The sequence below is a fragment of the Triticum aestivum genome, chromosome 3D (genome assembly GCF_018294505.1).
Source record: "Triticum aestivum cultivar Chinese Spring chromosome 3D, IWGSC CS RefSeq v2.1, whole genome shotgun sequence".
In the NCBI taxonomy this organism is placed as follows: Eukaryota; Viridiplantae; Streptophyta; class Magnoliopsida; order Poales; family Poaceae; genus Triticum; species Triticum aestivum.
This window is the reverse complement of record NC_057802.1, coordinates 42,276,969-42,295,574: the sequence shown is the minus strand read 5'-3', so window position 1 is coordinate 42,295,574 and position 18,606 is coordinate 42,276,969. Positions and strand designations below refer to the sequence as shown.

General features: G+C 46.6%; 4 protein-coding genes across 4 annotated transcripts in view; 1 reads left to right on the top strand and 3 right to left on the bottom strand.

Moving 5' to 3' along the window:
- The window catches only part of LOC123077217 (uncharacterized), a gene marked incomplete in the record, with an annotated part of 4,327 nt that extends 508 nt beyond the window's left edge, over positions 1 to 3,819 (top strand). Inside the window, 8 exon segments of the mRNA XM_044499445.1 lie at positions 56 to 143; positions 238 to 485; positions 594 to 681; positions 776 to 1,254; positions 1,366 to 1,453; positions 1,555 to 2,810; positions 3,290 to 3,394; positions 3,486 to 3,819. Coding sequence (XP_044355380.1) covers positions 56 to 143; positions 238 to 485; positions 594 to 681; positions 776 to 1,254; positions 1,366 to 1,453; positions 1,555 to 2,810; positions 3,290 to 3,394; positions 3,486 to 3,566 — 2,433 coding nt within the window.
- Positions 3,820 to 3,927: 108 nt separating this feature from the next.
- On the bottom strand, positions 3,928 to 4,749 carry LOC123077218 (uncharacterized). Its single transcript, XM_044499446.1, has one exon. It carries the CDS (start codon positions 4,521 to 4,523, stop codon positions 4,083 to 4,085), a length of 441 nt encoding a protein of 146 aa, XP_044355381.1. The 5' UTR covers positions 4,524 to 4,749; the 3' UTR covers positions 3,928 to 4,082.
- A 932-nt stretch (positions 4,750 to 5,681) lies between these two features.
- On the bottom strand, positions 5,682 to 6,274 carry LOC123077216 (uncharacterized). Its single transcript, XM_044499444.1, has one exon. The coding sequence runs from the start codon at positions 6,142 to 6,144 to the stop codon at positions 5,932 to 5,934; it is 213 nt and encodes a 70-aa protein (XP_044355379.1). The 5' UTR covers positions 6,145 to 6,274; the 3' UTR covers positions 5,682 to 5,931.
- A 3,370-nt stretch (positions 6,275 to 9,644) lies between these two features.
- Positions 9,645 to 11,869, bottom strand: LOC123077215 (non-specific phospholipase C6). The gene is made up of 2 exons (XM_044499443.1): positions 10,490 to 11,869; positions 9,645 to 10,152 (listed from the first exon to the last, which is right to left on the bottom strand). The coding sequence occupies exons 1-2, from the start codon at positions 11,781 to 11,783 to the stop codon at positions 9,851 to 9,853; spliced, it is 1,596 nt and encodes a 531-aa protein (XP_044355378.1). The 5' UTR covers positions 11,784 to 11,869; the 3' UTR covers positions 9,645 to 9,850.
- Between the last annotated feature and the right edge of the window lie 6,737 nt (positions 11,870 to 18,606).

The following is an 18,606-nucleotide window of genomic DNA, read 5'->3' as shown; positions in this document are numbered from 1 at the left end:
TCTCGACCTTTGTGCGGTTCCCTATCTCATCTCGCTTCGTTTGTGAATGGATCAGATCCTGCCGCGGTCCAAGCTCGTGCGCGACCCGGGCTCCTTCGGCTACCGGCGGCTGCTCCCTTTCCTCAACCAGATGGCCAACAAAGGTAACACCAGCCAACCTCTTATTTGGTTTCCCTCCTCTGTGTTCATGCCCTTGGGCTAGCAGTTCATTCCTCATTTCCCCAATGTGCCTTCCAGGTTCAGACATCTCAAGCGGCAAGGACATGCCCTCGGAAAACAAGGTTCCCATCCCAAGCAAGGAGCTCAGCAGATCTGACTCTGGGTTGGCCGATGAGATACCTCCCGTGGATGGGAGTCAAGGTGGAGCTGCTCCTGTTGATTCCGTGGAGCCGCCTGTTGTGAAGGCTGGAGCAGACACGGAGATCTGTGACAGTGTCAAAGAAGAAACCAAGGTTGCCCCTGTTGATCTTGCAAGCACCAAGCCCGTGAGTTTCTTGACGCTACTACGCCTCTTGTTTGCGTCTGTAAATTAAGCAGGGTTGATTGCATTTCCTGCATAGCAGTTTGATAATCTGTGGTTCTGCTCGTTTCAGTCTCTTGCCCGCTGCACGAGGTCAAAGTTTGTTCATCACCCGAGCTCGTTCAGCTACAAGAGGATGCTGCCATTTCTCATGGAGAACGGTGAGTCGACTGCTGTGTGCAGCTTACTGTGATCTTACTGCGCTTCTCTTGGAGTTCGGCTTTCTGATGGTGTGCTATTGTCTTTCTGTACCAGACATCTCCTCTCAGGAAGGAGACAGGGCCAAGTGTAGAAGATTGTCAGAAGAGCAGCAAATGACATCTGATGAGAATGATGTCCAGGCTAGTGGACAGATTCAGTCTGCCACTGCAGAAGTTTCTCTGGATGGCAGTGCAGCTGAAGTGCAGAAAGCCACACAAGGAGAGGAGTCAGCTTCAGTTGGAGACTCACTGTCTTCAGAGAAGGGTGAATTTGCATCAGACGCGAATGCTGTCCCGGCCGGTGGACAGCGCCAGCCTCCTGTTTCAGAAGACACTCCAGATGAAGGAAATGTAGCTGAAGTTGAAGTCACAGTGGAAGAGAAGGCATCAAAATCAGATGAGAAGCCTGTTCCTATGGATTTTGTAGAGCCGCCTATTGTGAAGGCTGAAGGAACTCAGGAGGCAAAGGATTGCTGTGACAGTGTGAAAGAGGAAACCAAGATTGTACCTGGTGATCTTGGAAGCAGCAAGCCGGTGAGCTCTCGAAACTATGTCTCTTATTTGCACGTGTAAATTAAACAATGTTAACTGCATTTCCTGTATAGTTATGACAATTGACATCATGTATTCTTCTGCCTGTTTCAGTCCCTTCCCCGCTGCATGAGGTCAAAGTTTGTTCCCCATCGAAGCTCATTTAGCTACAAGAGGATGCTGCCATTTCTCATGCAGAATGGTGAGTCCATTGCTGTATTTTGCTGTTTATGATCTGTGACACACTGACACTTATTTTAGAGTTGTTTGTTCTTATAGTGTGCTGTTGTCTTTCTGTATCAGAAACCTCTTCTCAGAAAGAAGACATGGCCAAACTTCAAACAGTCTCGGAAGAGAAGCAATTAGCATTGCCTGAAAATGATGTGTTGGCTAGTGGAAATCATCTTTCTGTCTCAGAAGGCTCTCCTGAAGCATGCTACCAAGCTGAACTTGACAGAATTGTAGAAGAAATATCATCAAGACCAGATGAGAACTATCTTTTGAAGGGTGTACAGCTTCAGTCTGCTGTTCCACTTGCAGAAGTCTCTCTGGATGTCAGTACAGCTGAAGTGCAGAAAGTCACACAAGAAGTGCTGGCTTCAGACGGGGACCTATTATCCCCAGACAAGGGTGAGCTAACATCAGAGAGGAATGCTGTCCTGGCTGGTGGACAGTGTCAGCTTGCTGTCTCAGATGGCTCTGCTAAGGAAAGTGATGTAGCTGAAGCTGAGAGGATAGTTGAAGAAAAGGCAACAAAATCAGATGAGAATTCTGTACTTAATGGCAGAGATATCCAGTCTGCTGTCTCTGAAGTATCTCATCAGGATGGTGATACAGATGAAATGAAAGAGGTAACAGAGAAACCAGTATTGACTGCAGATGGAGATGAGTCAAGTGGATTAACATCAGATAAGGGTGAGTTTCTGATGAAAGATCAGCCTCAGGCATGTGACTCAAAGAAGTTACAATGCAATGCTGATCTTGCTGTGGCACAACAATGCCAGAGCCCAGAGTCAAGATGTTCTATCAAAACAGTAATGGTGGATGGTGGAGCTGATCCACATGGTGCACCAGAGGGACATGATTCTGTGGCTTCTCTTGGTGGCCTACTGCTTGATGTGGGAATGATCAGCAAGCCTTCTGAACCTTCTAGTGGCTCACCCTTATCAGCAGAGGGAATGTCTGGTTGTGTTGCACATGCTGAATCAGGGTTGAGTAAAGTGGGCACACCGTCTCCATTGGGTTCTCCTTGTTTGGAACAACAACGCCTTTCTCCGAAGATACCCTCCCCTAGCAGTGGCGCTTTCAGCGGCGCCTCTTTTCTGAAGAAACGGGGCTTTTCTCCCAAGAAACTTTCTCCAAAGAAGGGAATACTTAAGAGGCATACAATGGGGTGCAGGGGCATCTGCATGTGCTTGGACTGCAGCGTATTTCGTCTACGTGCTGATAGAGCTTTTGAGTTCTCTAGGAAGCAGATGCAAGAGGCAGACGATATAATAGTGAACTTACTGGAGGAGGTGGCAAGTCTTAGGAGTCTGGCGGAGAAATCTTCTGGCCAAGTAAGTGTATTCACCGGCACTTCACTTTCAGTTTCTCGTCCTTGTGATATATTTTGCTTTGCAACTTGTTTTACATGACTCATGATCTGCCTAAATGAAAATTCATTGTCAGGACTAGGAATTATTTCAGGCTGTCACCCACATATGCATTTTTTAAACTTGGCTGCACTTTCCAAATCATGGTTATATCTGGCACGAGCCCTCTGCATGGTTGTGATGTGTCTGTTCGCATGAGAAAGCTATTTATGTGTGCAACTCTTGTGAGCACATACTAGTAGAACATATTAGGAAGCTGGCTTTCAACACTAAATTAAAACCTGGGAGTGCAATGCCTGTAATCTGACCTGTTAACTCATCTTCATTGAGAATCCTGTTTGAAGATTTTAGCTGCCTGTAGCATTACTGTGACTTGCAATATACTTGCCTTTTGTTTAAAAGAAAATCTCAGTACTGAAGAAACATTTCTGTTAAATCTGCAGCAGGAGCAGATGGAAGCTTGCGAGAGGGCGTTGTGGGTAGAGGAGGTGGCCAAGGAGCGTCGGCAGCAGATGCTGGCTGAGCTCAACTCTCACTGCAAAATTCCTGTGAGTGGCCTCCCTACCTTGTGCAACGGTTTGGCATGAGAACTTGCCGGAGTCGGTTTAACTAAACAATTGTGTCTTTGGATGAATTCAGGGCCCAAGGGTGAAATTCGCTCAGTACGTCGAGGGAAAGATGGCCACTTCTCCTTCCAGCAGCAGCAGCAGGAGGCAATAACCCCATTTGTGAAGACGCCGGTGACTGACCGGTGATTGATTCGCTGCGGGATGTCTGTGGTAGCCCTGAATTTTGTGGGAATTCAACGCAGTTCAATGCAATTGTTGTCTCATGATTAAATTATGTAGAGAGAGGTGGAAGCTCTGTTGGTTCCACTGAAGGAAGAAGGAACAAAAGCTGGTTGTGATGTGTCTGTTCGCATGTAAATCAAAGTTTTTTCCTAAATCAAAGCTGTGAAACTGGAACATGCCAATCTTGTCTCATTTTTTTTCTTAGATATTTTTTCTTGCGATGAAATCCACTCAGCAATTTTAGCCCTCTTTCACTGATGAATTTCTTGTTTTTTGGGTATTTTTTGCGGTATGGCTCAAATCAACCATTCAATAAATCACAGGTTGATGAACTGACAGACAATCCTGAGCATATTAGATAAAAGAAGAGAGAAAAAAAATCAAACATGGAACACACACGATAGCTAGCTGGTGGTCTTGCTGTAGTATGTATGGCGCCGGAGGGCTAGCCGGCGTAGACGTGGACGCCGACGGCGACCATGAAGATGGCGCAGAAGGCGAAGAAGATGACGGTGTGGACGAACATGGCGATGCCGTTGGTCTTCATGCTGTGGAACTCGGGCCGGCCGCGCCCCCCGCCGCCGGGGATCTCGCAGATGAGCCCCGGCAGCATCACCACGAAGAAGGCCGTCGCGATCAGCACCGGGCCCCAGTCGCCCGACATGGATCCGATCAACGGTGAGCGCCGCCCCTCCCTCAAGAGCTCTCTGTCCGTCTTACTAATGCTAGTGCTGCTCTCCCAGCTAGGTTTCCATCTATAAATAGATGTTGGCGAGACGATGACGACGACGGTGATGATAGTGTGGCGTGACCGTGACCAGATCAGTCGAGCTGCCGTGCCGTCCGGGGAGGAGGGCCGGCCGGCCGGCCGGCGAGAAATTGTCATTAGCAGGCGAGTTCAAGTGTTGAGTGGACCGGGGCAACAAAACAAAACGCATCCATCATATCACGGCTTCTGAGACCCCAAGGCTGCAACATCTTGTGAGACCTAGACAACTTTTTTGCAGTCTGGAGGAAGATCACCTGTGTTTCTTCTGATAATTCTGCCTTAGCCTCGTGTGCTACACCACCAGCTGAACGTGTCATCTTTTTCCTGTTAGTACCAACCACTACTGTATATTTGACTGGTGTATGTGTGTGTGTCCGTGTGCAGATAATGTGTCACTGTCAGAAGCTTAACGACGCAGCCTGCATGCATGCTCACTTGTCAGTACGGCTACACAACAGGCACACCAGCCAGCTACAGTAGCCAAGACAGACACCGTCCACCATATCCTCACTCTGGCTCTCTCAAGACTAGGCTCAGCTCTTTCACCGAAGCAGCTCTGCATCATTCTCTGAATAACTCTCTGAATCACTTGCAGCCTGAATGCAAGGCTACACTGAAGCAGCAGCAGCAGCAGCTCTGCATTATTATCTGAATCACTTTCATATCAATTTACACACGCCAGTTCCAAAGCTGGAGCAGCGACGTTTTTATTCCTGTTCCTTTTCGAGACGAGGTCACACTCACCTAAGCTGGATTTTGTTCCCTTTCTGCGCCACTCACTACCCAGAAAGCAGGCTTTCGCCCCGCTTTGTAGATAAAAGCCAACACAGCAGGGCTCGCTACCACGACTCGACACCAAACCCTTCTTTGTGACCTACACTCATTTTGCCCGACACATGCTGTAACTACTGACCTTGTTTCCTCGGCGCCGCTGCGCCGAAGCAGTTTCAGGGAGAAGAGAAATGCAAACAATCTGAACAAGGATGGAGGTTACAAAATGAAAATTTATCTTCAGAGGTGACTGAATCTTAGCTACTAGAAGCTAGGAACAAATTTCTTTCTCAATCACTCTCAAAACCAGGCTCAGTTCTTCACCGAATGCTCTGTGCGTTTCTCCATTTTGTTCCTTTCCTGCACCACTCACATCCTACCGCGACTCCACACCAAACAATCCTACCCGACCACACTGTATCTGACAGACACTGTAACTACTACTGCTAACCTGCTTCGTCCTCTCTTGAAGCAGCTTCAGGCACAAGGGAAATGCAAGCAATCTGAATGATGAAAAGTGTCACAGAAACAGAGCTTTATTTATCTTGAGGTAAGCGAATCTAGCTAGAAGCAAAGAAGCAGTTTCATCCTCAGTCGCCACGGCGACATTGCCGATCGACACGGCGAGCGAGGCAAGAGACACTATTATGCATGAACCGACAGAAACAAGACCCTAAAAACTTTCAGAGAACCCAACCCAGCTACATGTTCAGCTGATGGATGGATGGCGAAAACACGAAACACCGAGTTCGGTTCAGGGGCCGAGGTCGATGTGCACCCCGACGGCGATGAGGAAGATGGCGGCGAAGCTGAAGAAGATGACGGAGTGGACGATGATGGACACGGCGCTGGTGTGGAAGTTGCCGAACTCGATGATCCGGCACTTGCCGGGGATCTGGAACAGCAGCCCCGGCGATAGCAGGATGAAGAGCACCAGAGGGATGAACACGCCTGCCCAGTCCTGCATCTTCTCCTCCCTCCCTCTACCTTCTATCTCCTCCTCCTAAGGTAGAACACAGTATGCTCTGACACACTGCTGGTCTGTCTATATAGCAGCTAAGCTAGGCAGTCTATCTCTTTGTGCAGTCTTTATATAATGGCCATACAATGGATACCAGTAGATGGAGGAGGAGGTTGGAGCAGAGCTTTCATTCATGCACATGCCATACATTCCAGGGAGAAGAAACACGGCCTCTCTACTTTAACCACAACAGGCAAAGGGCAGCCGACCCTTTCATGAGCACCAAAAATGGACCACTTTTCACTTGGGCAGTTGGAGCTTGGAGGCAGTTAGAAAGGTTGGAAATTTTGTTCCTAAACAATATATATGGTGCAGAATAAAATTAATTGGATCAACAATCATGGCATGCTGTTCATGTTTCTGTCTCAACAATATACCATTCATGCTTCATGCTATTCATGTTTTTCTGTCTCACAAAACATGCTATTCATGCCTTTTCTGTTCCTAAACAATCTGGTGTTTAGGGGAATAAGTTGCCTGTGTAGGGGTATATACATGGCTTCAGAAAGGGAGGTCAGCTAGGTTAACCATTGGTTGGTGAGAGCACCTAATTAATTAAGCTGGCACTTCAAAGTCAGACCAATTAACTGGATAGGAAGAGGACACCTAAATAGAGATCCTCACAAAAAAGATTTCCCTGACCACACAAAAAGGATTCCTGATAAAACAGCTAGCAAAAGCAAGTTCCTTGTTACCAACTACTATTACCTCCGTATCAAAATATAAGACCTTTTTTAGGTACGAAGGTAGTACACAATTAGACAATAGGTACTGATAATTTGAAATTTGTCTCGGTGAAAAGCAAAAGCATGAACGATGATGGTAGCTAAAAATGACACGCAATCAGATGCGCGTTCGAGAGAATGAAAGAAGATGGTTAAAGCATGAACTAGTAGAGTCCAGACCACCGCAAACCTCATACTAAGTCTTCATCATGATTTGACGGGTTAAAGCATGTTATTTGTAAGTTCCTTGTTAAACGTCAATAGTTACTGCTAATTAAATTGTCATTTTAGTTACCAAGATGCTGATAATTTCCTTGATAATCAAAATGCCGCTTTAGTTAAAGATAGTGTCAACAGGACCAGTCCTGCATCTTCTCCCCTCTCTACCTTCCGCCTCCTCCTCCTCGGATAGAATAGAAGATGCTCTGTCTCTTTGTGCAGCAGTGCTATATGGTGGCCATACAATGCCAGTAGCTGGAGGAAAGGAGGTTGCAGCAGAGCTTTCATGCATGCACATTCCATTCATTCCAGGAAGAAACGTGGTCTCTTTAGGGTTACCACACCAGGCAAGGGCAAGGGAAGTCAGGTCTTTCATAAGCACTAAAAATGGACTACTTTTCACTTGAGCAGTTAAGAGGCAGTTGTAAAGGCTGGAAATTTCTGTTCCTAAGCAATCTGTTGTCCAGTAAATTAAATGGATCAATAATTGGTGCTGGAGTAGTTAACAGAAGTAACTGCTATCTAGTACTCCCTCCGTAAAGCAATATAAGAGCGTTTAGATCACTACTTCAGTGATCTAAACGCTCTTATATTTTTTTACAGAGGGAGTATGTCATGCCATTCATGTTTCTGTCTCACAATTAAACCATGTAGAGCAGAATTCAGATGTGTATGTAAGACTGATGAAAAAGGAAACTGAGCAGGTTACTGCATGCATAGGAGCTGATAAGAGTATACTTATTGTTGGTAAGGGGAATTTGTCTAAAAGAAAGTTGTCTATGTAGGAGTACATGGCTTCAGAAAGGAAGGTCAGCTAAGTTAACCATTGGTTGGTTTTGGTGGACAGCTAACTACTTAAGCAGGCCCATGAACTGGGTAGGCAGAGGACACCTAAATAGCCACACACCAAGTCTTACTAATTTTCCTGACCCCACAGAAATGGTTCCTGATAAACAGCAAGCAAAAGCAAGTTCCGGATTACCAAGTTACACCGATAGGCAATAGTTACTGGCGATTTGAGCGTTGTCTTCTTCATAAGGATCCTCTCTTGCAAAAAAGCAAAAGCATGAAAGATGATCATAATTAAAATGACACGCATTTAGATGTGTGTTCGAGAACATGAAAGATGATGGTGAAGTAGTAGAAGAGTCCGGACCCCCGCAAATCTCATGCCAAGTCTTTGTCTTGTCGTGGCTTGACAGGTTAAAGCATGCTGTTCATAGGTCTGTCATATTGACAAGATTAGACCACTGCGTGTGTCCGTGGGTGAGACTGAGAATATGTATCGGTTAGGGAGTAAGTGGAATGTCGGCGTCGGCTACCAAAGCAAAAACAAGAATGGACTAGTGGTGTGCTGAATGGACCATGCATGCATGATGAAGCCTTTGGTTGCTTGCTTTCTGAATCAAAAGCATGAAAGGGACCTTGTTTCAACTCCAGGTTTATCAGGAACTTCATTACTTACTCTAGGTCCCCTGCTTTACACAATGATAGTGATCTATGACTTGCAAGAATACGGAAAAAAAAATACAAGTCTGACTGAAAGTTTGGTAACAAGCACAATCAGAAAACAGTCTTAAAGACAGACGCAAAGATGAATCCAGCATCAGCAAAGGTGTCGCAAATGATCATGTCGACAGAAACACAACAAACGACTGAAATGTTCGAGGAAGAAATCCTGTCTCTATTAACAAACAGATATGCTTGTCAGGATAGATCTCTCCTCAATAGCTGCCACTGCACTAGCTGGGCTTTGCAGAAGAAACATTGAGATATAAGAAGCCCAATGGGTTATGATCCATATGAACCAAACCATGGCCAATCTAAAATGAAAAGATAACAGGATAAGCTTGATTATGTCCAACTTGAAATCATACATCCCTCCAGTCAGTCTAACTTTCTCAGTGAACAACAAATTTAAAGCAAAGCACCATAGGTAATCATTTGCCAACGAGAATTGCCCTCCGTAATTTTTCATTATAGATATAATATGTTCCTCTCTAACGAGATTCAAGCAAATGGTCCACACAGCATTACATTTCAATGTAAAAATTAGTTATATTGGCAAACAGGGCTGTATCATGAAGGCTCTTGAAGGCCCATATTCAGTTATAATTATGTCACAAGGCTCTTGGCGAATCCAGGCATCCAACACTGGGTCAACCAACTAGTTACTACTCCTGATTCCTCCCCTTCTGTGTCTGCTATGCTAGTGTTTCAGATGATCATGCTCACAGAAGTACAAATACGACTGGAATGCTGACTACTTAATAGGCTTTGCCATAGAGGTTGAGATACCAGAAGCTCAATGGGTTATGGACTTGTGGCCCATATAAACCAAACAATGTCCACTCTAAAATATATAAATAAGAAGATAAATTTTATACACCCCTCCAATCAGTCTCAGTGAACAATAAACTAAAACAAACAAAGCACCCCAGGCAATCATTTGTCAAAGACAATTGTCCTCAGTAAACTTTTGTTATATATAATATGTTCCTCTATAACAAAATTCAAGGAAATGATCCACGGATGCGCACTCTACATTTCAAGGTACAAATGAGTATTACATTGGCAAACAGAGCTATATTACGAAGGCTCTTGGAGCCCCCTATTCAGTTATGAATATGATCATGTTACATGGCATTTCATATATACTAATATTTCACAATATTGTAGATGCTAGCCTGCAAAGTACACTTATCTAGTTAAGGACTTGAGGTGGTACTCTTACTTGTCAAAGATGACCTCATGGTAACAATTGCAGACTCATTTGCGCCTAATCGCCTGGCCTGCTTGCTTGCCTGCAGAAAACCTTTGATGGCTCGTCTCACGTATGCGTCGGCCTGCTTCACGGTCATCTTTTTCTGCGTCTCCTGAGCGGAACTTGTCAACATGTAGTCGCCGTTCAAGAAGCTTGCTAATTCGATGAGCTCACGCTGGAAATCCGAGAGAATTCCGTGCTCTTTCGCTGGTGTTGCTCTCTCAAATGGCACTTCTGGCAAAGTCTCTGTAAAGGATGAAAACAGAACAAAGTTTCCCAAATTAAGCAGAGAGCATCCAAATTAAGTGAATTGTGACTGTAGTTCTGCCAAATTTCCCATTCTTCATTCATACTCTAAGCTTCAAATTATGTAGAGAGCATCTGAATAAGTGGAAGTGATGACTATGATTCTGCTGAAATGAATTCTCCATTGTGTTCATGTGAGAGATCCTCAGTAGTAGTAAGTAGAGAGGATCCAAATTAAGTGAAATGTGATTATAATTCTGCTAAATTAAGTGAACTCTGACTATAAATCTGCCAAATTCCCCATTGTGTTTATGTGAGAGATCCTCAGTGGTAGTACCTGGGCAATCTGTCCTTGGTTGGTCGAGTTGGGTGAAGATGTGCTCAAATGTGCCTGCCCATTCGTCTCTCTTGGTGAGGAAATCAGATCTGAGGTTGAAGATCTTCTTGATGGTCGCCGGGATGGAGGAGTGCTCGTACTCGGATGTCGCCGTCGGCCCGTTCGGCGGCCGCCCCACCACCGTCCCCTTCTTGATCCACGGCGATACCATCATTGTGGGCACCCTGACCCCGAGCCGGTCGAACTTGAAGAAGAATGGCACGGGGCCCCTGAGGCCGTCGGGGCTGGGCACGCCGGCGACGGGAGTGGCGACGTGGTCGTAGAAGCCGCCGTGCTCGTCGTAGGTGACGATGAGCAGGGTGTCGTTCCACTGCGGGCTGGCCCGCAGCGTATCGTAGACGTCCTTGACGAGCCTCTGCCCGTTGGCGACGTCGTGTGCCGGGTGGTCGTCGTCGGCGGGCGTGCCGGTGAGGTCGAAGTACCTGGGCTCGATGACGGACAGCGCTGGCAGCCGCCCCCTCCGGGCGTGGTCCCTGAATGCGGAGTCGTAGAAGTGGAAGCTCTGGGCGGCGGCGCGCACGGTGCGAAGGTTGCGGTAGAAGAGGGTGGTGGGGATGGTCTTGAAGTAGACGTTGAAGCGGCGGCCATCGGCGGCGAGGGAGTCGAAGATGGTGCGCTGCGGGTAGCCGCGGAGGAGGTTCCACTTGTCGTGGGCGACGGCGCCGTGGGAGGTGGCGGAGTAGAGGAAGAGGCGGTTGGGCTGGGTCGGGCCCGGGAGGGAGGAGAACCAGCGGTCGAAGACGGCGAAGTCGGCGGCGAGCGCGGAGAAGGCCGGGAGGAGGGACGGGGTGAAGCCCCGCATGACGGCGGAGGAGAGCAGGGCGTTGACGGAGAGCGCGGAGCGGACGAAGCCCGACATGGTGGGGGGAGCCGGCTGGTCGGCGGCGCCGGCGGTGGAGTTGGGGCGGAACCCGAAGACCTGGTCGAGCACGTCCTCGAAGGAGTGGCCGGGGTCGTCGGGGACGACGAGGGAGGCGTCGGAGGAGACGCAGACGGGCGGGAGGGAGGAGTTGGTGGGGTCGGCGTTGCACTCGGCGCCGGTGAGGCCGTCGATGGGGAGGCCGAGCAGGCGGCGCATCCAGCCCAGCATGTGGTCGAAGGACCGGTTCTCCAGCGCCAGCACCACCACGTTCTTGATCGGGCTTGCTCCGCTAGGGGCGGCACTGGACGTGCCGGCGGCGAAGGCAAGGAGCAGGAGCAGCAGAAGCGCCCGCATTCCCATCGGCGGCGGCATTGCCGTGGCGGTGGCGGTGGCGGTGAGTGGTGAGGGAGTGTACGAGCGGAGGAGCACGGAGAGGAAGGGAAGTTGGGCTGGCCTGGCTGCTTTTGGCGGTATTCGGTCCAAACCTCTACTCGAATATTTTAATATGTTGGGCCCATGTACTGTTGGGCCCTGCGTATTCCCGTGTTACATGTTGGAAGTTGTGGCGTACGACCGTATCAGTAAGTAGTCGGCCGTTCATCTCGTGTGACAAAAAATCTTTCCGAAAATCATCTAATTTTTTTCTCGAATACGCACGAGCTTGCGTGTCATATTTTATAGAAATGGGTGGATAGAGAACCCAAGTCCACCATAGATGTTACTCCCTCCGTTTCTTTTTAGTCTGCATATAAAGTTTGGTCAAAGTCAAGCTTTATAAAGTTTGACTAACTTTATATTTAAAAAATATCAACATTTATAATATGAAACTAATATTATCAGATGCCCCATTGAATGTATTTTCATACTACTATATAGTTTTAGTATTGGAGACGTTCATATTTTTTATATAAAGTTGGTCAAACTTTGTGTAGTTTGACTTTGACCAAATTTTATATGCGGAGTAAAAAGAAACGGAGGGAGTACATATAAACTATCATGAGCCAAGCTCCTATGTCTACTCGGAGACGAACATAATCTAGGACTACTCGTCGCTCGCCCACCTTAATAGCTCCGCTGCTACGCCGTTTCAGTCTCCCTTAAGCAATCCAACACGATGCCAGTCATTCCTTTCCGCCATTATCCTCTCAGTGAGCCCATCAAGCGAGGGAGAAACGGCCATAGGATGCTCCAAAGCTCCCATAATACTATGGTTATGATGATGCGCATGTTCTTTGGCTTGTTCGCGCACCAACCTGCCAATGTGTCATGTGCCGTGGCCCGTGGGCGTCCAGGACGGCTTGCTGATCGTGGTGCACAAGGTCCTCCATACCGTTCTTGCGAAGATGCATGTCAATTCGATGTGGTCCAAGGTCTCCACTTGCTGGTCGCAGAACGAGCATGCATCCGGATGCGGTAGGCCTCGCGGCGCCAGGCGGTCTGCCGTCCAACACCTGTTCTTCATGGCTAGCCATAGAAAGAAGCGGCAGCGCACCGGTGCTTTAGACTTCCACGTGAATTGCGCTGTGGCCGACACCTCTCTACCAGCGAACTTCGCAGCATAAGCTGAACGGACTGGAAACTTGCCATCGCCCTCCCAAGACTAAGATATGATGTCATCCATGCCTTCCTGCAGCGTTACTTCTTGCACCCTCTGCCATAGATGAAGGTACTGCCAGAGGCCCTCGAGCCCTAAGTTTGGTTTAATATCAGTTGCCCAGACACCCGAAGAGATGGCATCATTGAGCGATCTCGATTTCCTTGCGTGTGGAGTGACTACCTCATAGACCAGTGGCGCGATTTCCTTAAGGCAGGATCCATCCATCCAACGATCCTCCCAGAAGAGGGTCAATTCCCGTCCCCTACTATTATCCTGGTTGCGGCATTGCATAGAGCTGATGATGCTTTCGGGACCGCAATACTGAACTCGTTCCACGGCCTTTGCTGATCCACTCGCTGTAGCCACGGCCATCTTGCCTGCAAGGCCACATTCAACCATGCAAGGTCGGGTATGCCCAAACCACCTGCCCACTTGGGCATGCAGATTGTCTCCCATGCAACAGAGCAATTTCCACCATTTGCTTGGGCTTTGCCGCACCACAAGAATGAAGGAAATATGCCCTAGAGGCAATAATAAAGTTGTTATTTATATTTCCTTATATCATGATAAATGTTTATTATTCATGCTAGAATTGTATTAACCGGAAACTTGATACATGTGTGAATACATAGACAAAACACCATGTCCCTAGTAAGCCTCTACTAGACTAGCTCGTTAACCAAAGATGGTTAAGTTTCCTAACCATAGACATGTGTTGTCATTTGATGAACGGGATCACATCATTAGGAGAATGATGTGATGGACATGACCCATCTGTTAGCTTAGCATATTGATCGTTTAGTTTTATTGCTATAGCTTTCTGTTGGGGAACGTAGTAATTTCAAAAAAATTTCTACGCACATGCAAGATCATGGTGATGCATAGCAACGAGAGGGGAGAGTGTTGTCCACGTACCCTCGTAGACCGAAAGCGGAAGCGTTAACACAATGCGGTTGATGTAGTCGTATGTCTTCACGATCCGACCGATCAAGTACCGAACGCACGGCACCTCCGAGTTCAGCACACGTTCAGCTCGATGACGTCCCTCGAACTCCGATCCAGCCGAGTGTTGAGGGAGAGTTTTGTCAGCACGCGGCGTGGTGACGATGATGATGTTCTACCGACGCAGGGCTTCGCCTAAGCTCCGCTACGATATTATCGAGGTGTAATATGGTGGAGGGGGGCACCGCACACGGCTAAAAGATCGTTGATCAATTGTGTGTCCAGAGGTGCCCCCTGCCCCCGTATATAAAGGTGCAAGGGGGAGGCCGCCGGCCTAGGAGGTAGAGGCGCGCCAGGAGGAGTCCTACTCCTACCGGGAGTAGGACTCCCCCCTTTCCATGTTGGACTAGGAGTGGAAGGGGGAAGAGGTGGAGGGGAGGAAGGAAGGGGGGCGCCGCCCCCTCTCCTTGTCCTATTCGGACTGGGGGGGAAGGGGGGCGCGGCCCTGCCCTGGCCTCCTCTCCTCTCTTCCACCTAGGCCCACTAAGGCCCATTAAGTTACCGGGGGGTTCCGGTAACCTCCCGGTACTCCGGAAAAATCCCGATTTCACCCGGAACACTTCCGATGTCCAAACATAGGCTTCCAATATATCAATCTTTATGTCTCGACCATTTCGAGACTCCTCGTCATGTCCGTGATCACATCCGGGACTCCGAACAACCTTCGGTACATCAAAACATATAAACTCATAATATAACTGTCATCGTAACGTTAAGCGTGCGGACCCTACGGGTTCGAGAACTATGTAGACATGACCGAGACACCTCTCCGGTCAATAACCAATAGCGGAACCTGGATGCTCATATTGGTTCCCACATATTCTACGAAGATCTTTATCGGTCAGACCGCATAACAACATACGTTGTTCCCTTTGTCATCGGTATGTTACTTGCCCGAGATTCGATCGTCGGTATCTCGATACCTAGTTCAATCTCGTTACCGGCAAGTCTCTTTACTCGTTCCGTAATACATCATCCCGCAACTAACTCATTAGTTACAATGCTTGCAAGGCTTATAGTGATGTGCATTACCGAGTGGGCCCAGAGATACCTCTCCGACAATCGGAGTGACAAATCCTAATCTCGAAATACGCCAACCCAACAAGTACCTTTGGAGACACCTGTAGAGCACCTTTATAATCACCCAGTTACGTTGTGACGTTTGGTAGCACACAAAGTGTTCCTCCGGTAAACGGGAGTTGCATAATCTCATAGTCATAGGAACATGTATAAGTCATGAAGAAAGCAATAGCAACATACTAAACGATCGAGTGCTAAGCTAACGGAATGGGTCAAGTCAATCACATCATTCTCCTAATGATGTGATCCCGTTAATCAAATGACAACTCATGTCTATGGCTAGGAAACATAACCATCTTTGATCAACGAGCTAGTCAAGTAGAGGCATACTAGTGACACTCTGTTTGTCTATGTATTCACACATGTATTATGTTTCCGGTTAATACAATTCTAGCATGAATAATAAACATTTATCATGATATAAGGAAATAAATAATACTTTATTATTGCCTCTAGGGCATATTTCCTTCAGTCTCCCACTTGCACTAGAGTCAATAATCTAGATTACACAGTAATGATTCTTACACCCATGGAGTCTTGGTGCTGATCATGTTTTGCTCGTGGAAGAGGCTTAGTCAACGGGTCTGCAACATTCAGATCCGTATGTATCTTGCAAATTTCTATGTCTCCCACCTGGACTAAATCCCGGATGGAATTGAAGCGTCTTTTGATGTGCTTGGTTCTCTTGTGAAATCTGGATTCCTTTGCTAAGGCAATTGCACCAGTATTGTCACAAAAGATTTTCATTGGTCCCGATGCACTAGGTATGACACCTAGATCGGATATGAACTCCTTCATCCAGACTCCTTCATTTGCTGCTTCCGAAGCAGCTATGTACTCCGCTTCACACGTAGATCCCGCCACGACACTTTGCTTAGAACTGCACCAACTGACAGCTCCACCGTTCAATGTAAACACGTATCCGGTTTGCGATTTAGAATCGTCCGGATCAGTGTCAAAGCTTGCATCAACGTAACCATTTACGATGAGCTCTTTGTCACCTCCATAAACGAGAAACATATCCTTAGTCCTTTTCAGGTATTTCAGGATGTTCTTGACCGCTGTCCAGTGATCCACTCCTGGATTACTTTGGTACCTCCCTGCTAAACTTATAGCAAGGCACACATCAGGTCTGGTACACAGCATTGCATACATGATAGAGCCTATGGCTGAAGCATAGGGAACATCTTTCATCTTCTCTCTATCTTCTGCAGTGGTCGGGCATTGAGTCTTACTCAATCTCACACCTTGTAGTACAGGCAAGAACCCTTTCTTTGCTTGATCCATTTTGAACTTCTTCAAAACTTTGTCAAGGTATGTGCTTTGTGAAAGTCCAATTAAGCGTCTTGATCTATCTCTATAGATCTTGATGCCTAATATATATGCAGCTTCACCGAGGTCTTTCATTGAAAAACTCTTATTCAAGTATCCCTTTATGCTATCCAGAAATTCTATATCATTTCCAATCAGCAATATGTCATCCACATATAATATCAGAAATGCTACTGAGCTCCCACTCACTTTCTTGTAAATACAGGCTTCTCCAAAAGTCTGTATAAAACCAAATGCTTTGATCACACTATCAAAGCGTTTATTCCAACTCCGAGAGGCTTGCACCAGTCCATAAATGGATCGCTGGAGCTTGCACACTTTGTTAGCTCCCTTTGGATCGACAAAACCTTCCGGTTGCATCATATACAACTCTTCTTCCAGAAATCCATTCAGGAATGCAGTTTTGACATCCATTTGCCAAATTTCATAATCATAAAATGCGGCAATTGCTAACATGATTCGGACAGACTTAAGCATCGCTACGGGTGAGAAGGTCTCATCGTAGTCAATCCCTTGAACTTGTCGAAAACCTTTCGCAACAAGTCGAGCTTTATAGACAGTAACATTACCGTCAGCGTCAGTCTTCTTCTTGAAGATCCATTTATTTTCAATGGCTTGCCGACCATCGGGCAAGTCAACCAAAGTCCATACTTTGTTCTCATACATGGATCCCATCTCGGATTTCATGGCCTCAAGCCATTTTGCGGAATCTGGGCTCACCATCGCTTCTTCATAGTTCGTAGGTTCGTCATGGTCTAGTAACATAACCTCCAGAACAGGATTACCGTACCACTCTGGTGCGGATCTTAATCTGGTTGACCTACGAGGTTCAGTAATAACTTGATCTGAAGTTTCATGATCATTATCATTAACTTCCCCACTAATTGGTGTAGGTGTCGCAGAAACTGGTTTCTGTGATGATCTACTTTCCAATAAGGGAGCAGGTACAGTTACCTCATCAAGTTCTACTTTCCTCCCACTCACTTCTTTCGAGAGAAACTCCTTCTCTAGAAAGGATCCATTCTTAGCAACGAATGTCTTGCCTTCGGATCTGTGATAGAAGGTGTACCCAACAGTCTCCTTTGGGTATCCTATGAAGACACATTTCTCCGATTTAGGTTCGAGCTTATCAGGTTGAAGTTTCTTCACATAAGCATCGCAACCCCAAACTTTAAGATACGACAACTTTGGTTTCTTGCCAAACCATAGTTCATAAGGTGTCGTTTCAACGGATTTTGATGGTGCCCTATTTAGAGTGAATGCAGCCGTCTCTAAAGCATAACCCCAAAACGACAGCGGTAAATCAGTAAGAGACATCATAGATCGCACCATATCTAGTAAAGTACGATTACGACGTTCGGACACACCATTACGCTGTGGTGTTCCGGGTGGCGTGAGTTGCGAAACTATTCCGCATTGTTTCAAATGAAGACCAAACTCATAACTCAAATATTCTCCTCCACGATCAGATCGTAGAAATTTTATTTTCTTGTTACGATGATTTTCAACTTCACTCTGAAATTCTTTGAACTTTTCAAATGTTTCAGACTTATGTTTCATTAAGTAGATATACCCATATCTGCTCAAATCATCTGTGAAGGTGAGAAAATAACGATATCCGCCACGAGCCTCAATATTCATCGGACCACATACATCTGTATGTATGATTTCCAATAAATCTGTTGCTCTCTCCATAGTTCCGGAGAACGGTGTTTTAGTCATCTTGCCCATGAGGCACGGTTCGCAAGTACCAAGTGATTCATAATCAAGTGATTCCAAAAGTCCATCAGTATGGAGTTTCTTCATGCGCTTTACACCGATATGACCTAAACGGCAGTGCCACAAATAAGTTGCACTGTCATTATCAACTCTGCATCTTTTGGCTTCGACATTATGAATATGTGTGTCACTACTATCGAGATTCATTAAAAATAGACCACTCTTCAAGGGTGCATGACCATAAAAGATATTATTCATATAAATAGAACAACCATTATTCTCTGATTTAAATGAATAACCGTCTCGCATTAAACAAGATCCAGATATAATGTTCATGCTCAACGCTGGCACCAAATAACAATTATTTAGGTCTAAAACTAATCCCGAAGGTAGATGTAGAGGTAGCGTGCCGACCGCGATCACATCGACTTTGGAACCATTTCCCACGCGCATCGTCACCTCGTC

Coding starts and splice junctions, on each gene's coding strand:
- LOC123077216 (XM_044499444.1), bottom strand. CDS start 6,144: ATGCAGGACTGGGCAGGCGTGTTCATCCCTCTGGTGCTCTTCATCCTG.
- LOC123077218 (XM_044499446.1), bottom strand. CDS start 4,523: ATGACAATTTCTCGCCGGCCGGCCGGCCGGCCCTCCTCCCCGGACGGC.
- LOC123077215 (XM_044499443.1), bottom strand. CDS start 11,783: ATGCCGCCGCCGATGGGAATGCGGGCGCTTCTGCTGCTCCTGCTCCTT. Junction 10,153..10,489: donor ACCAAGGACAGATTGCCCAG/GTACTACCACTG, acceptor CATCCTTTACAG/AGACTTTGCCAGAAGTGCCA.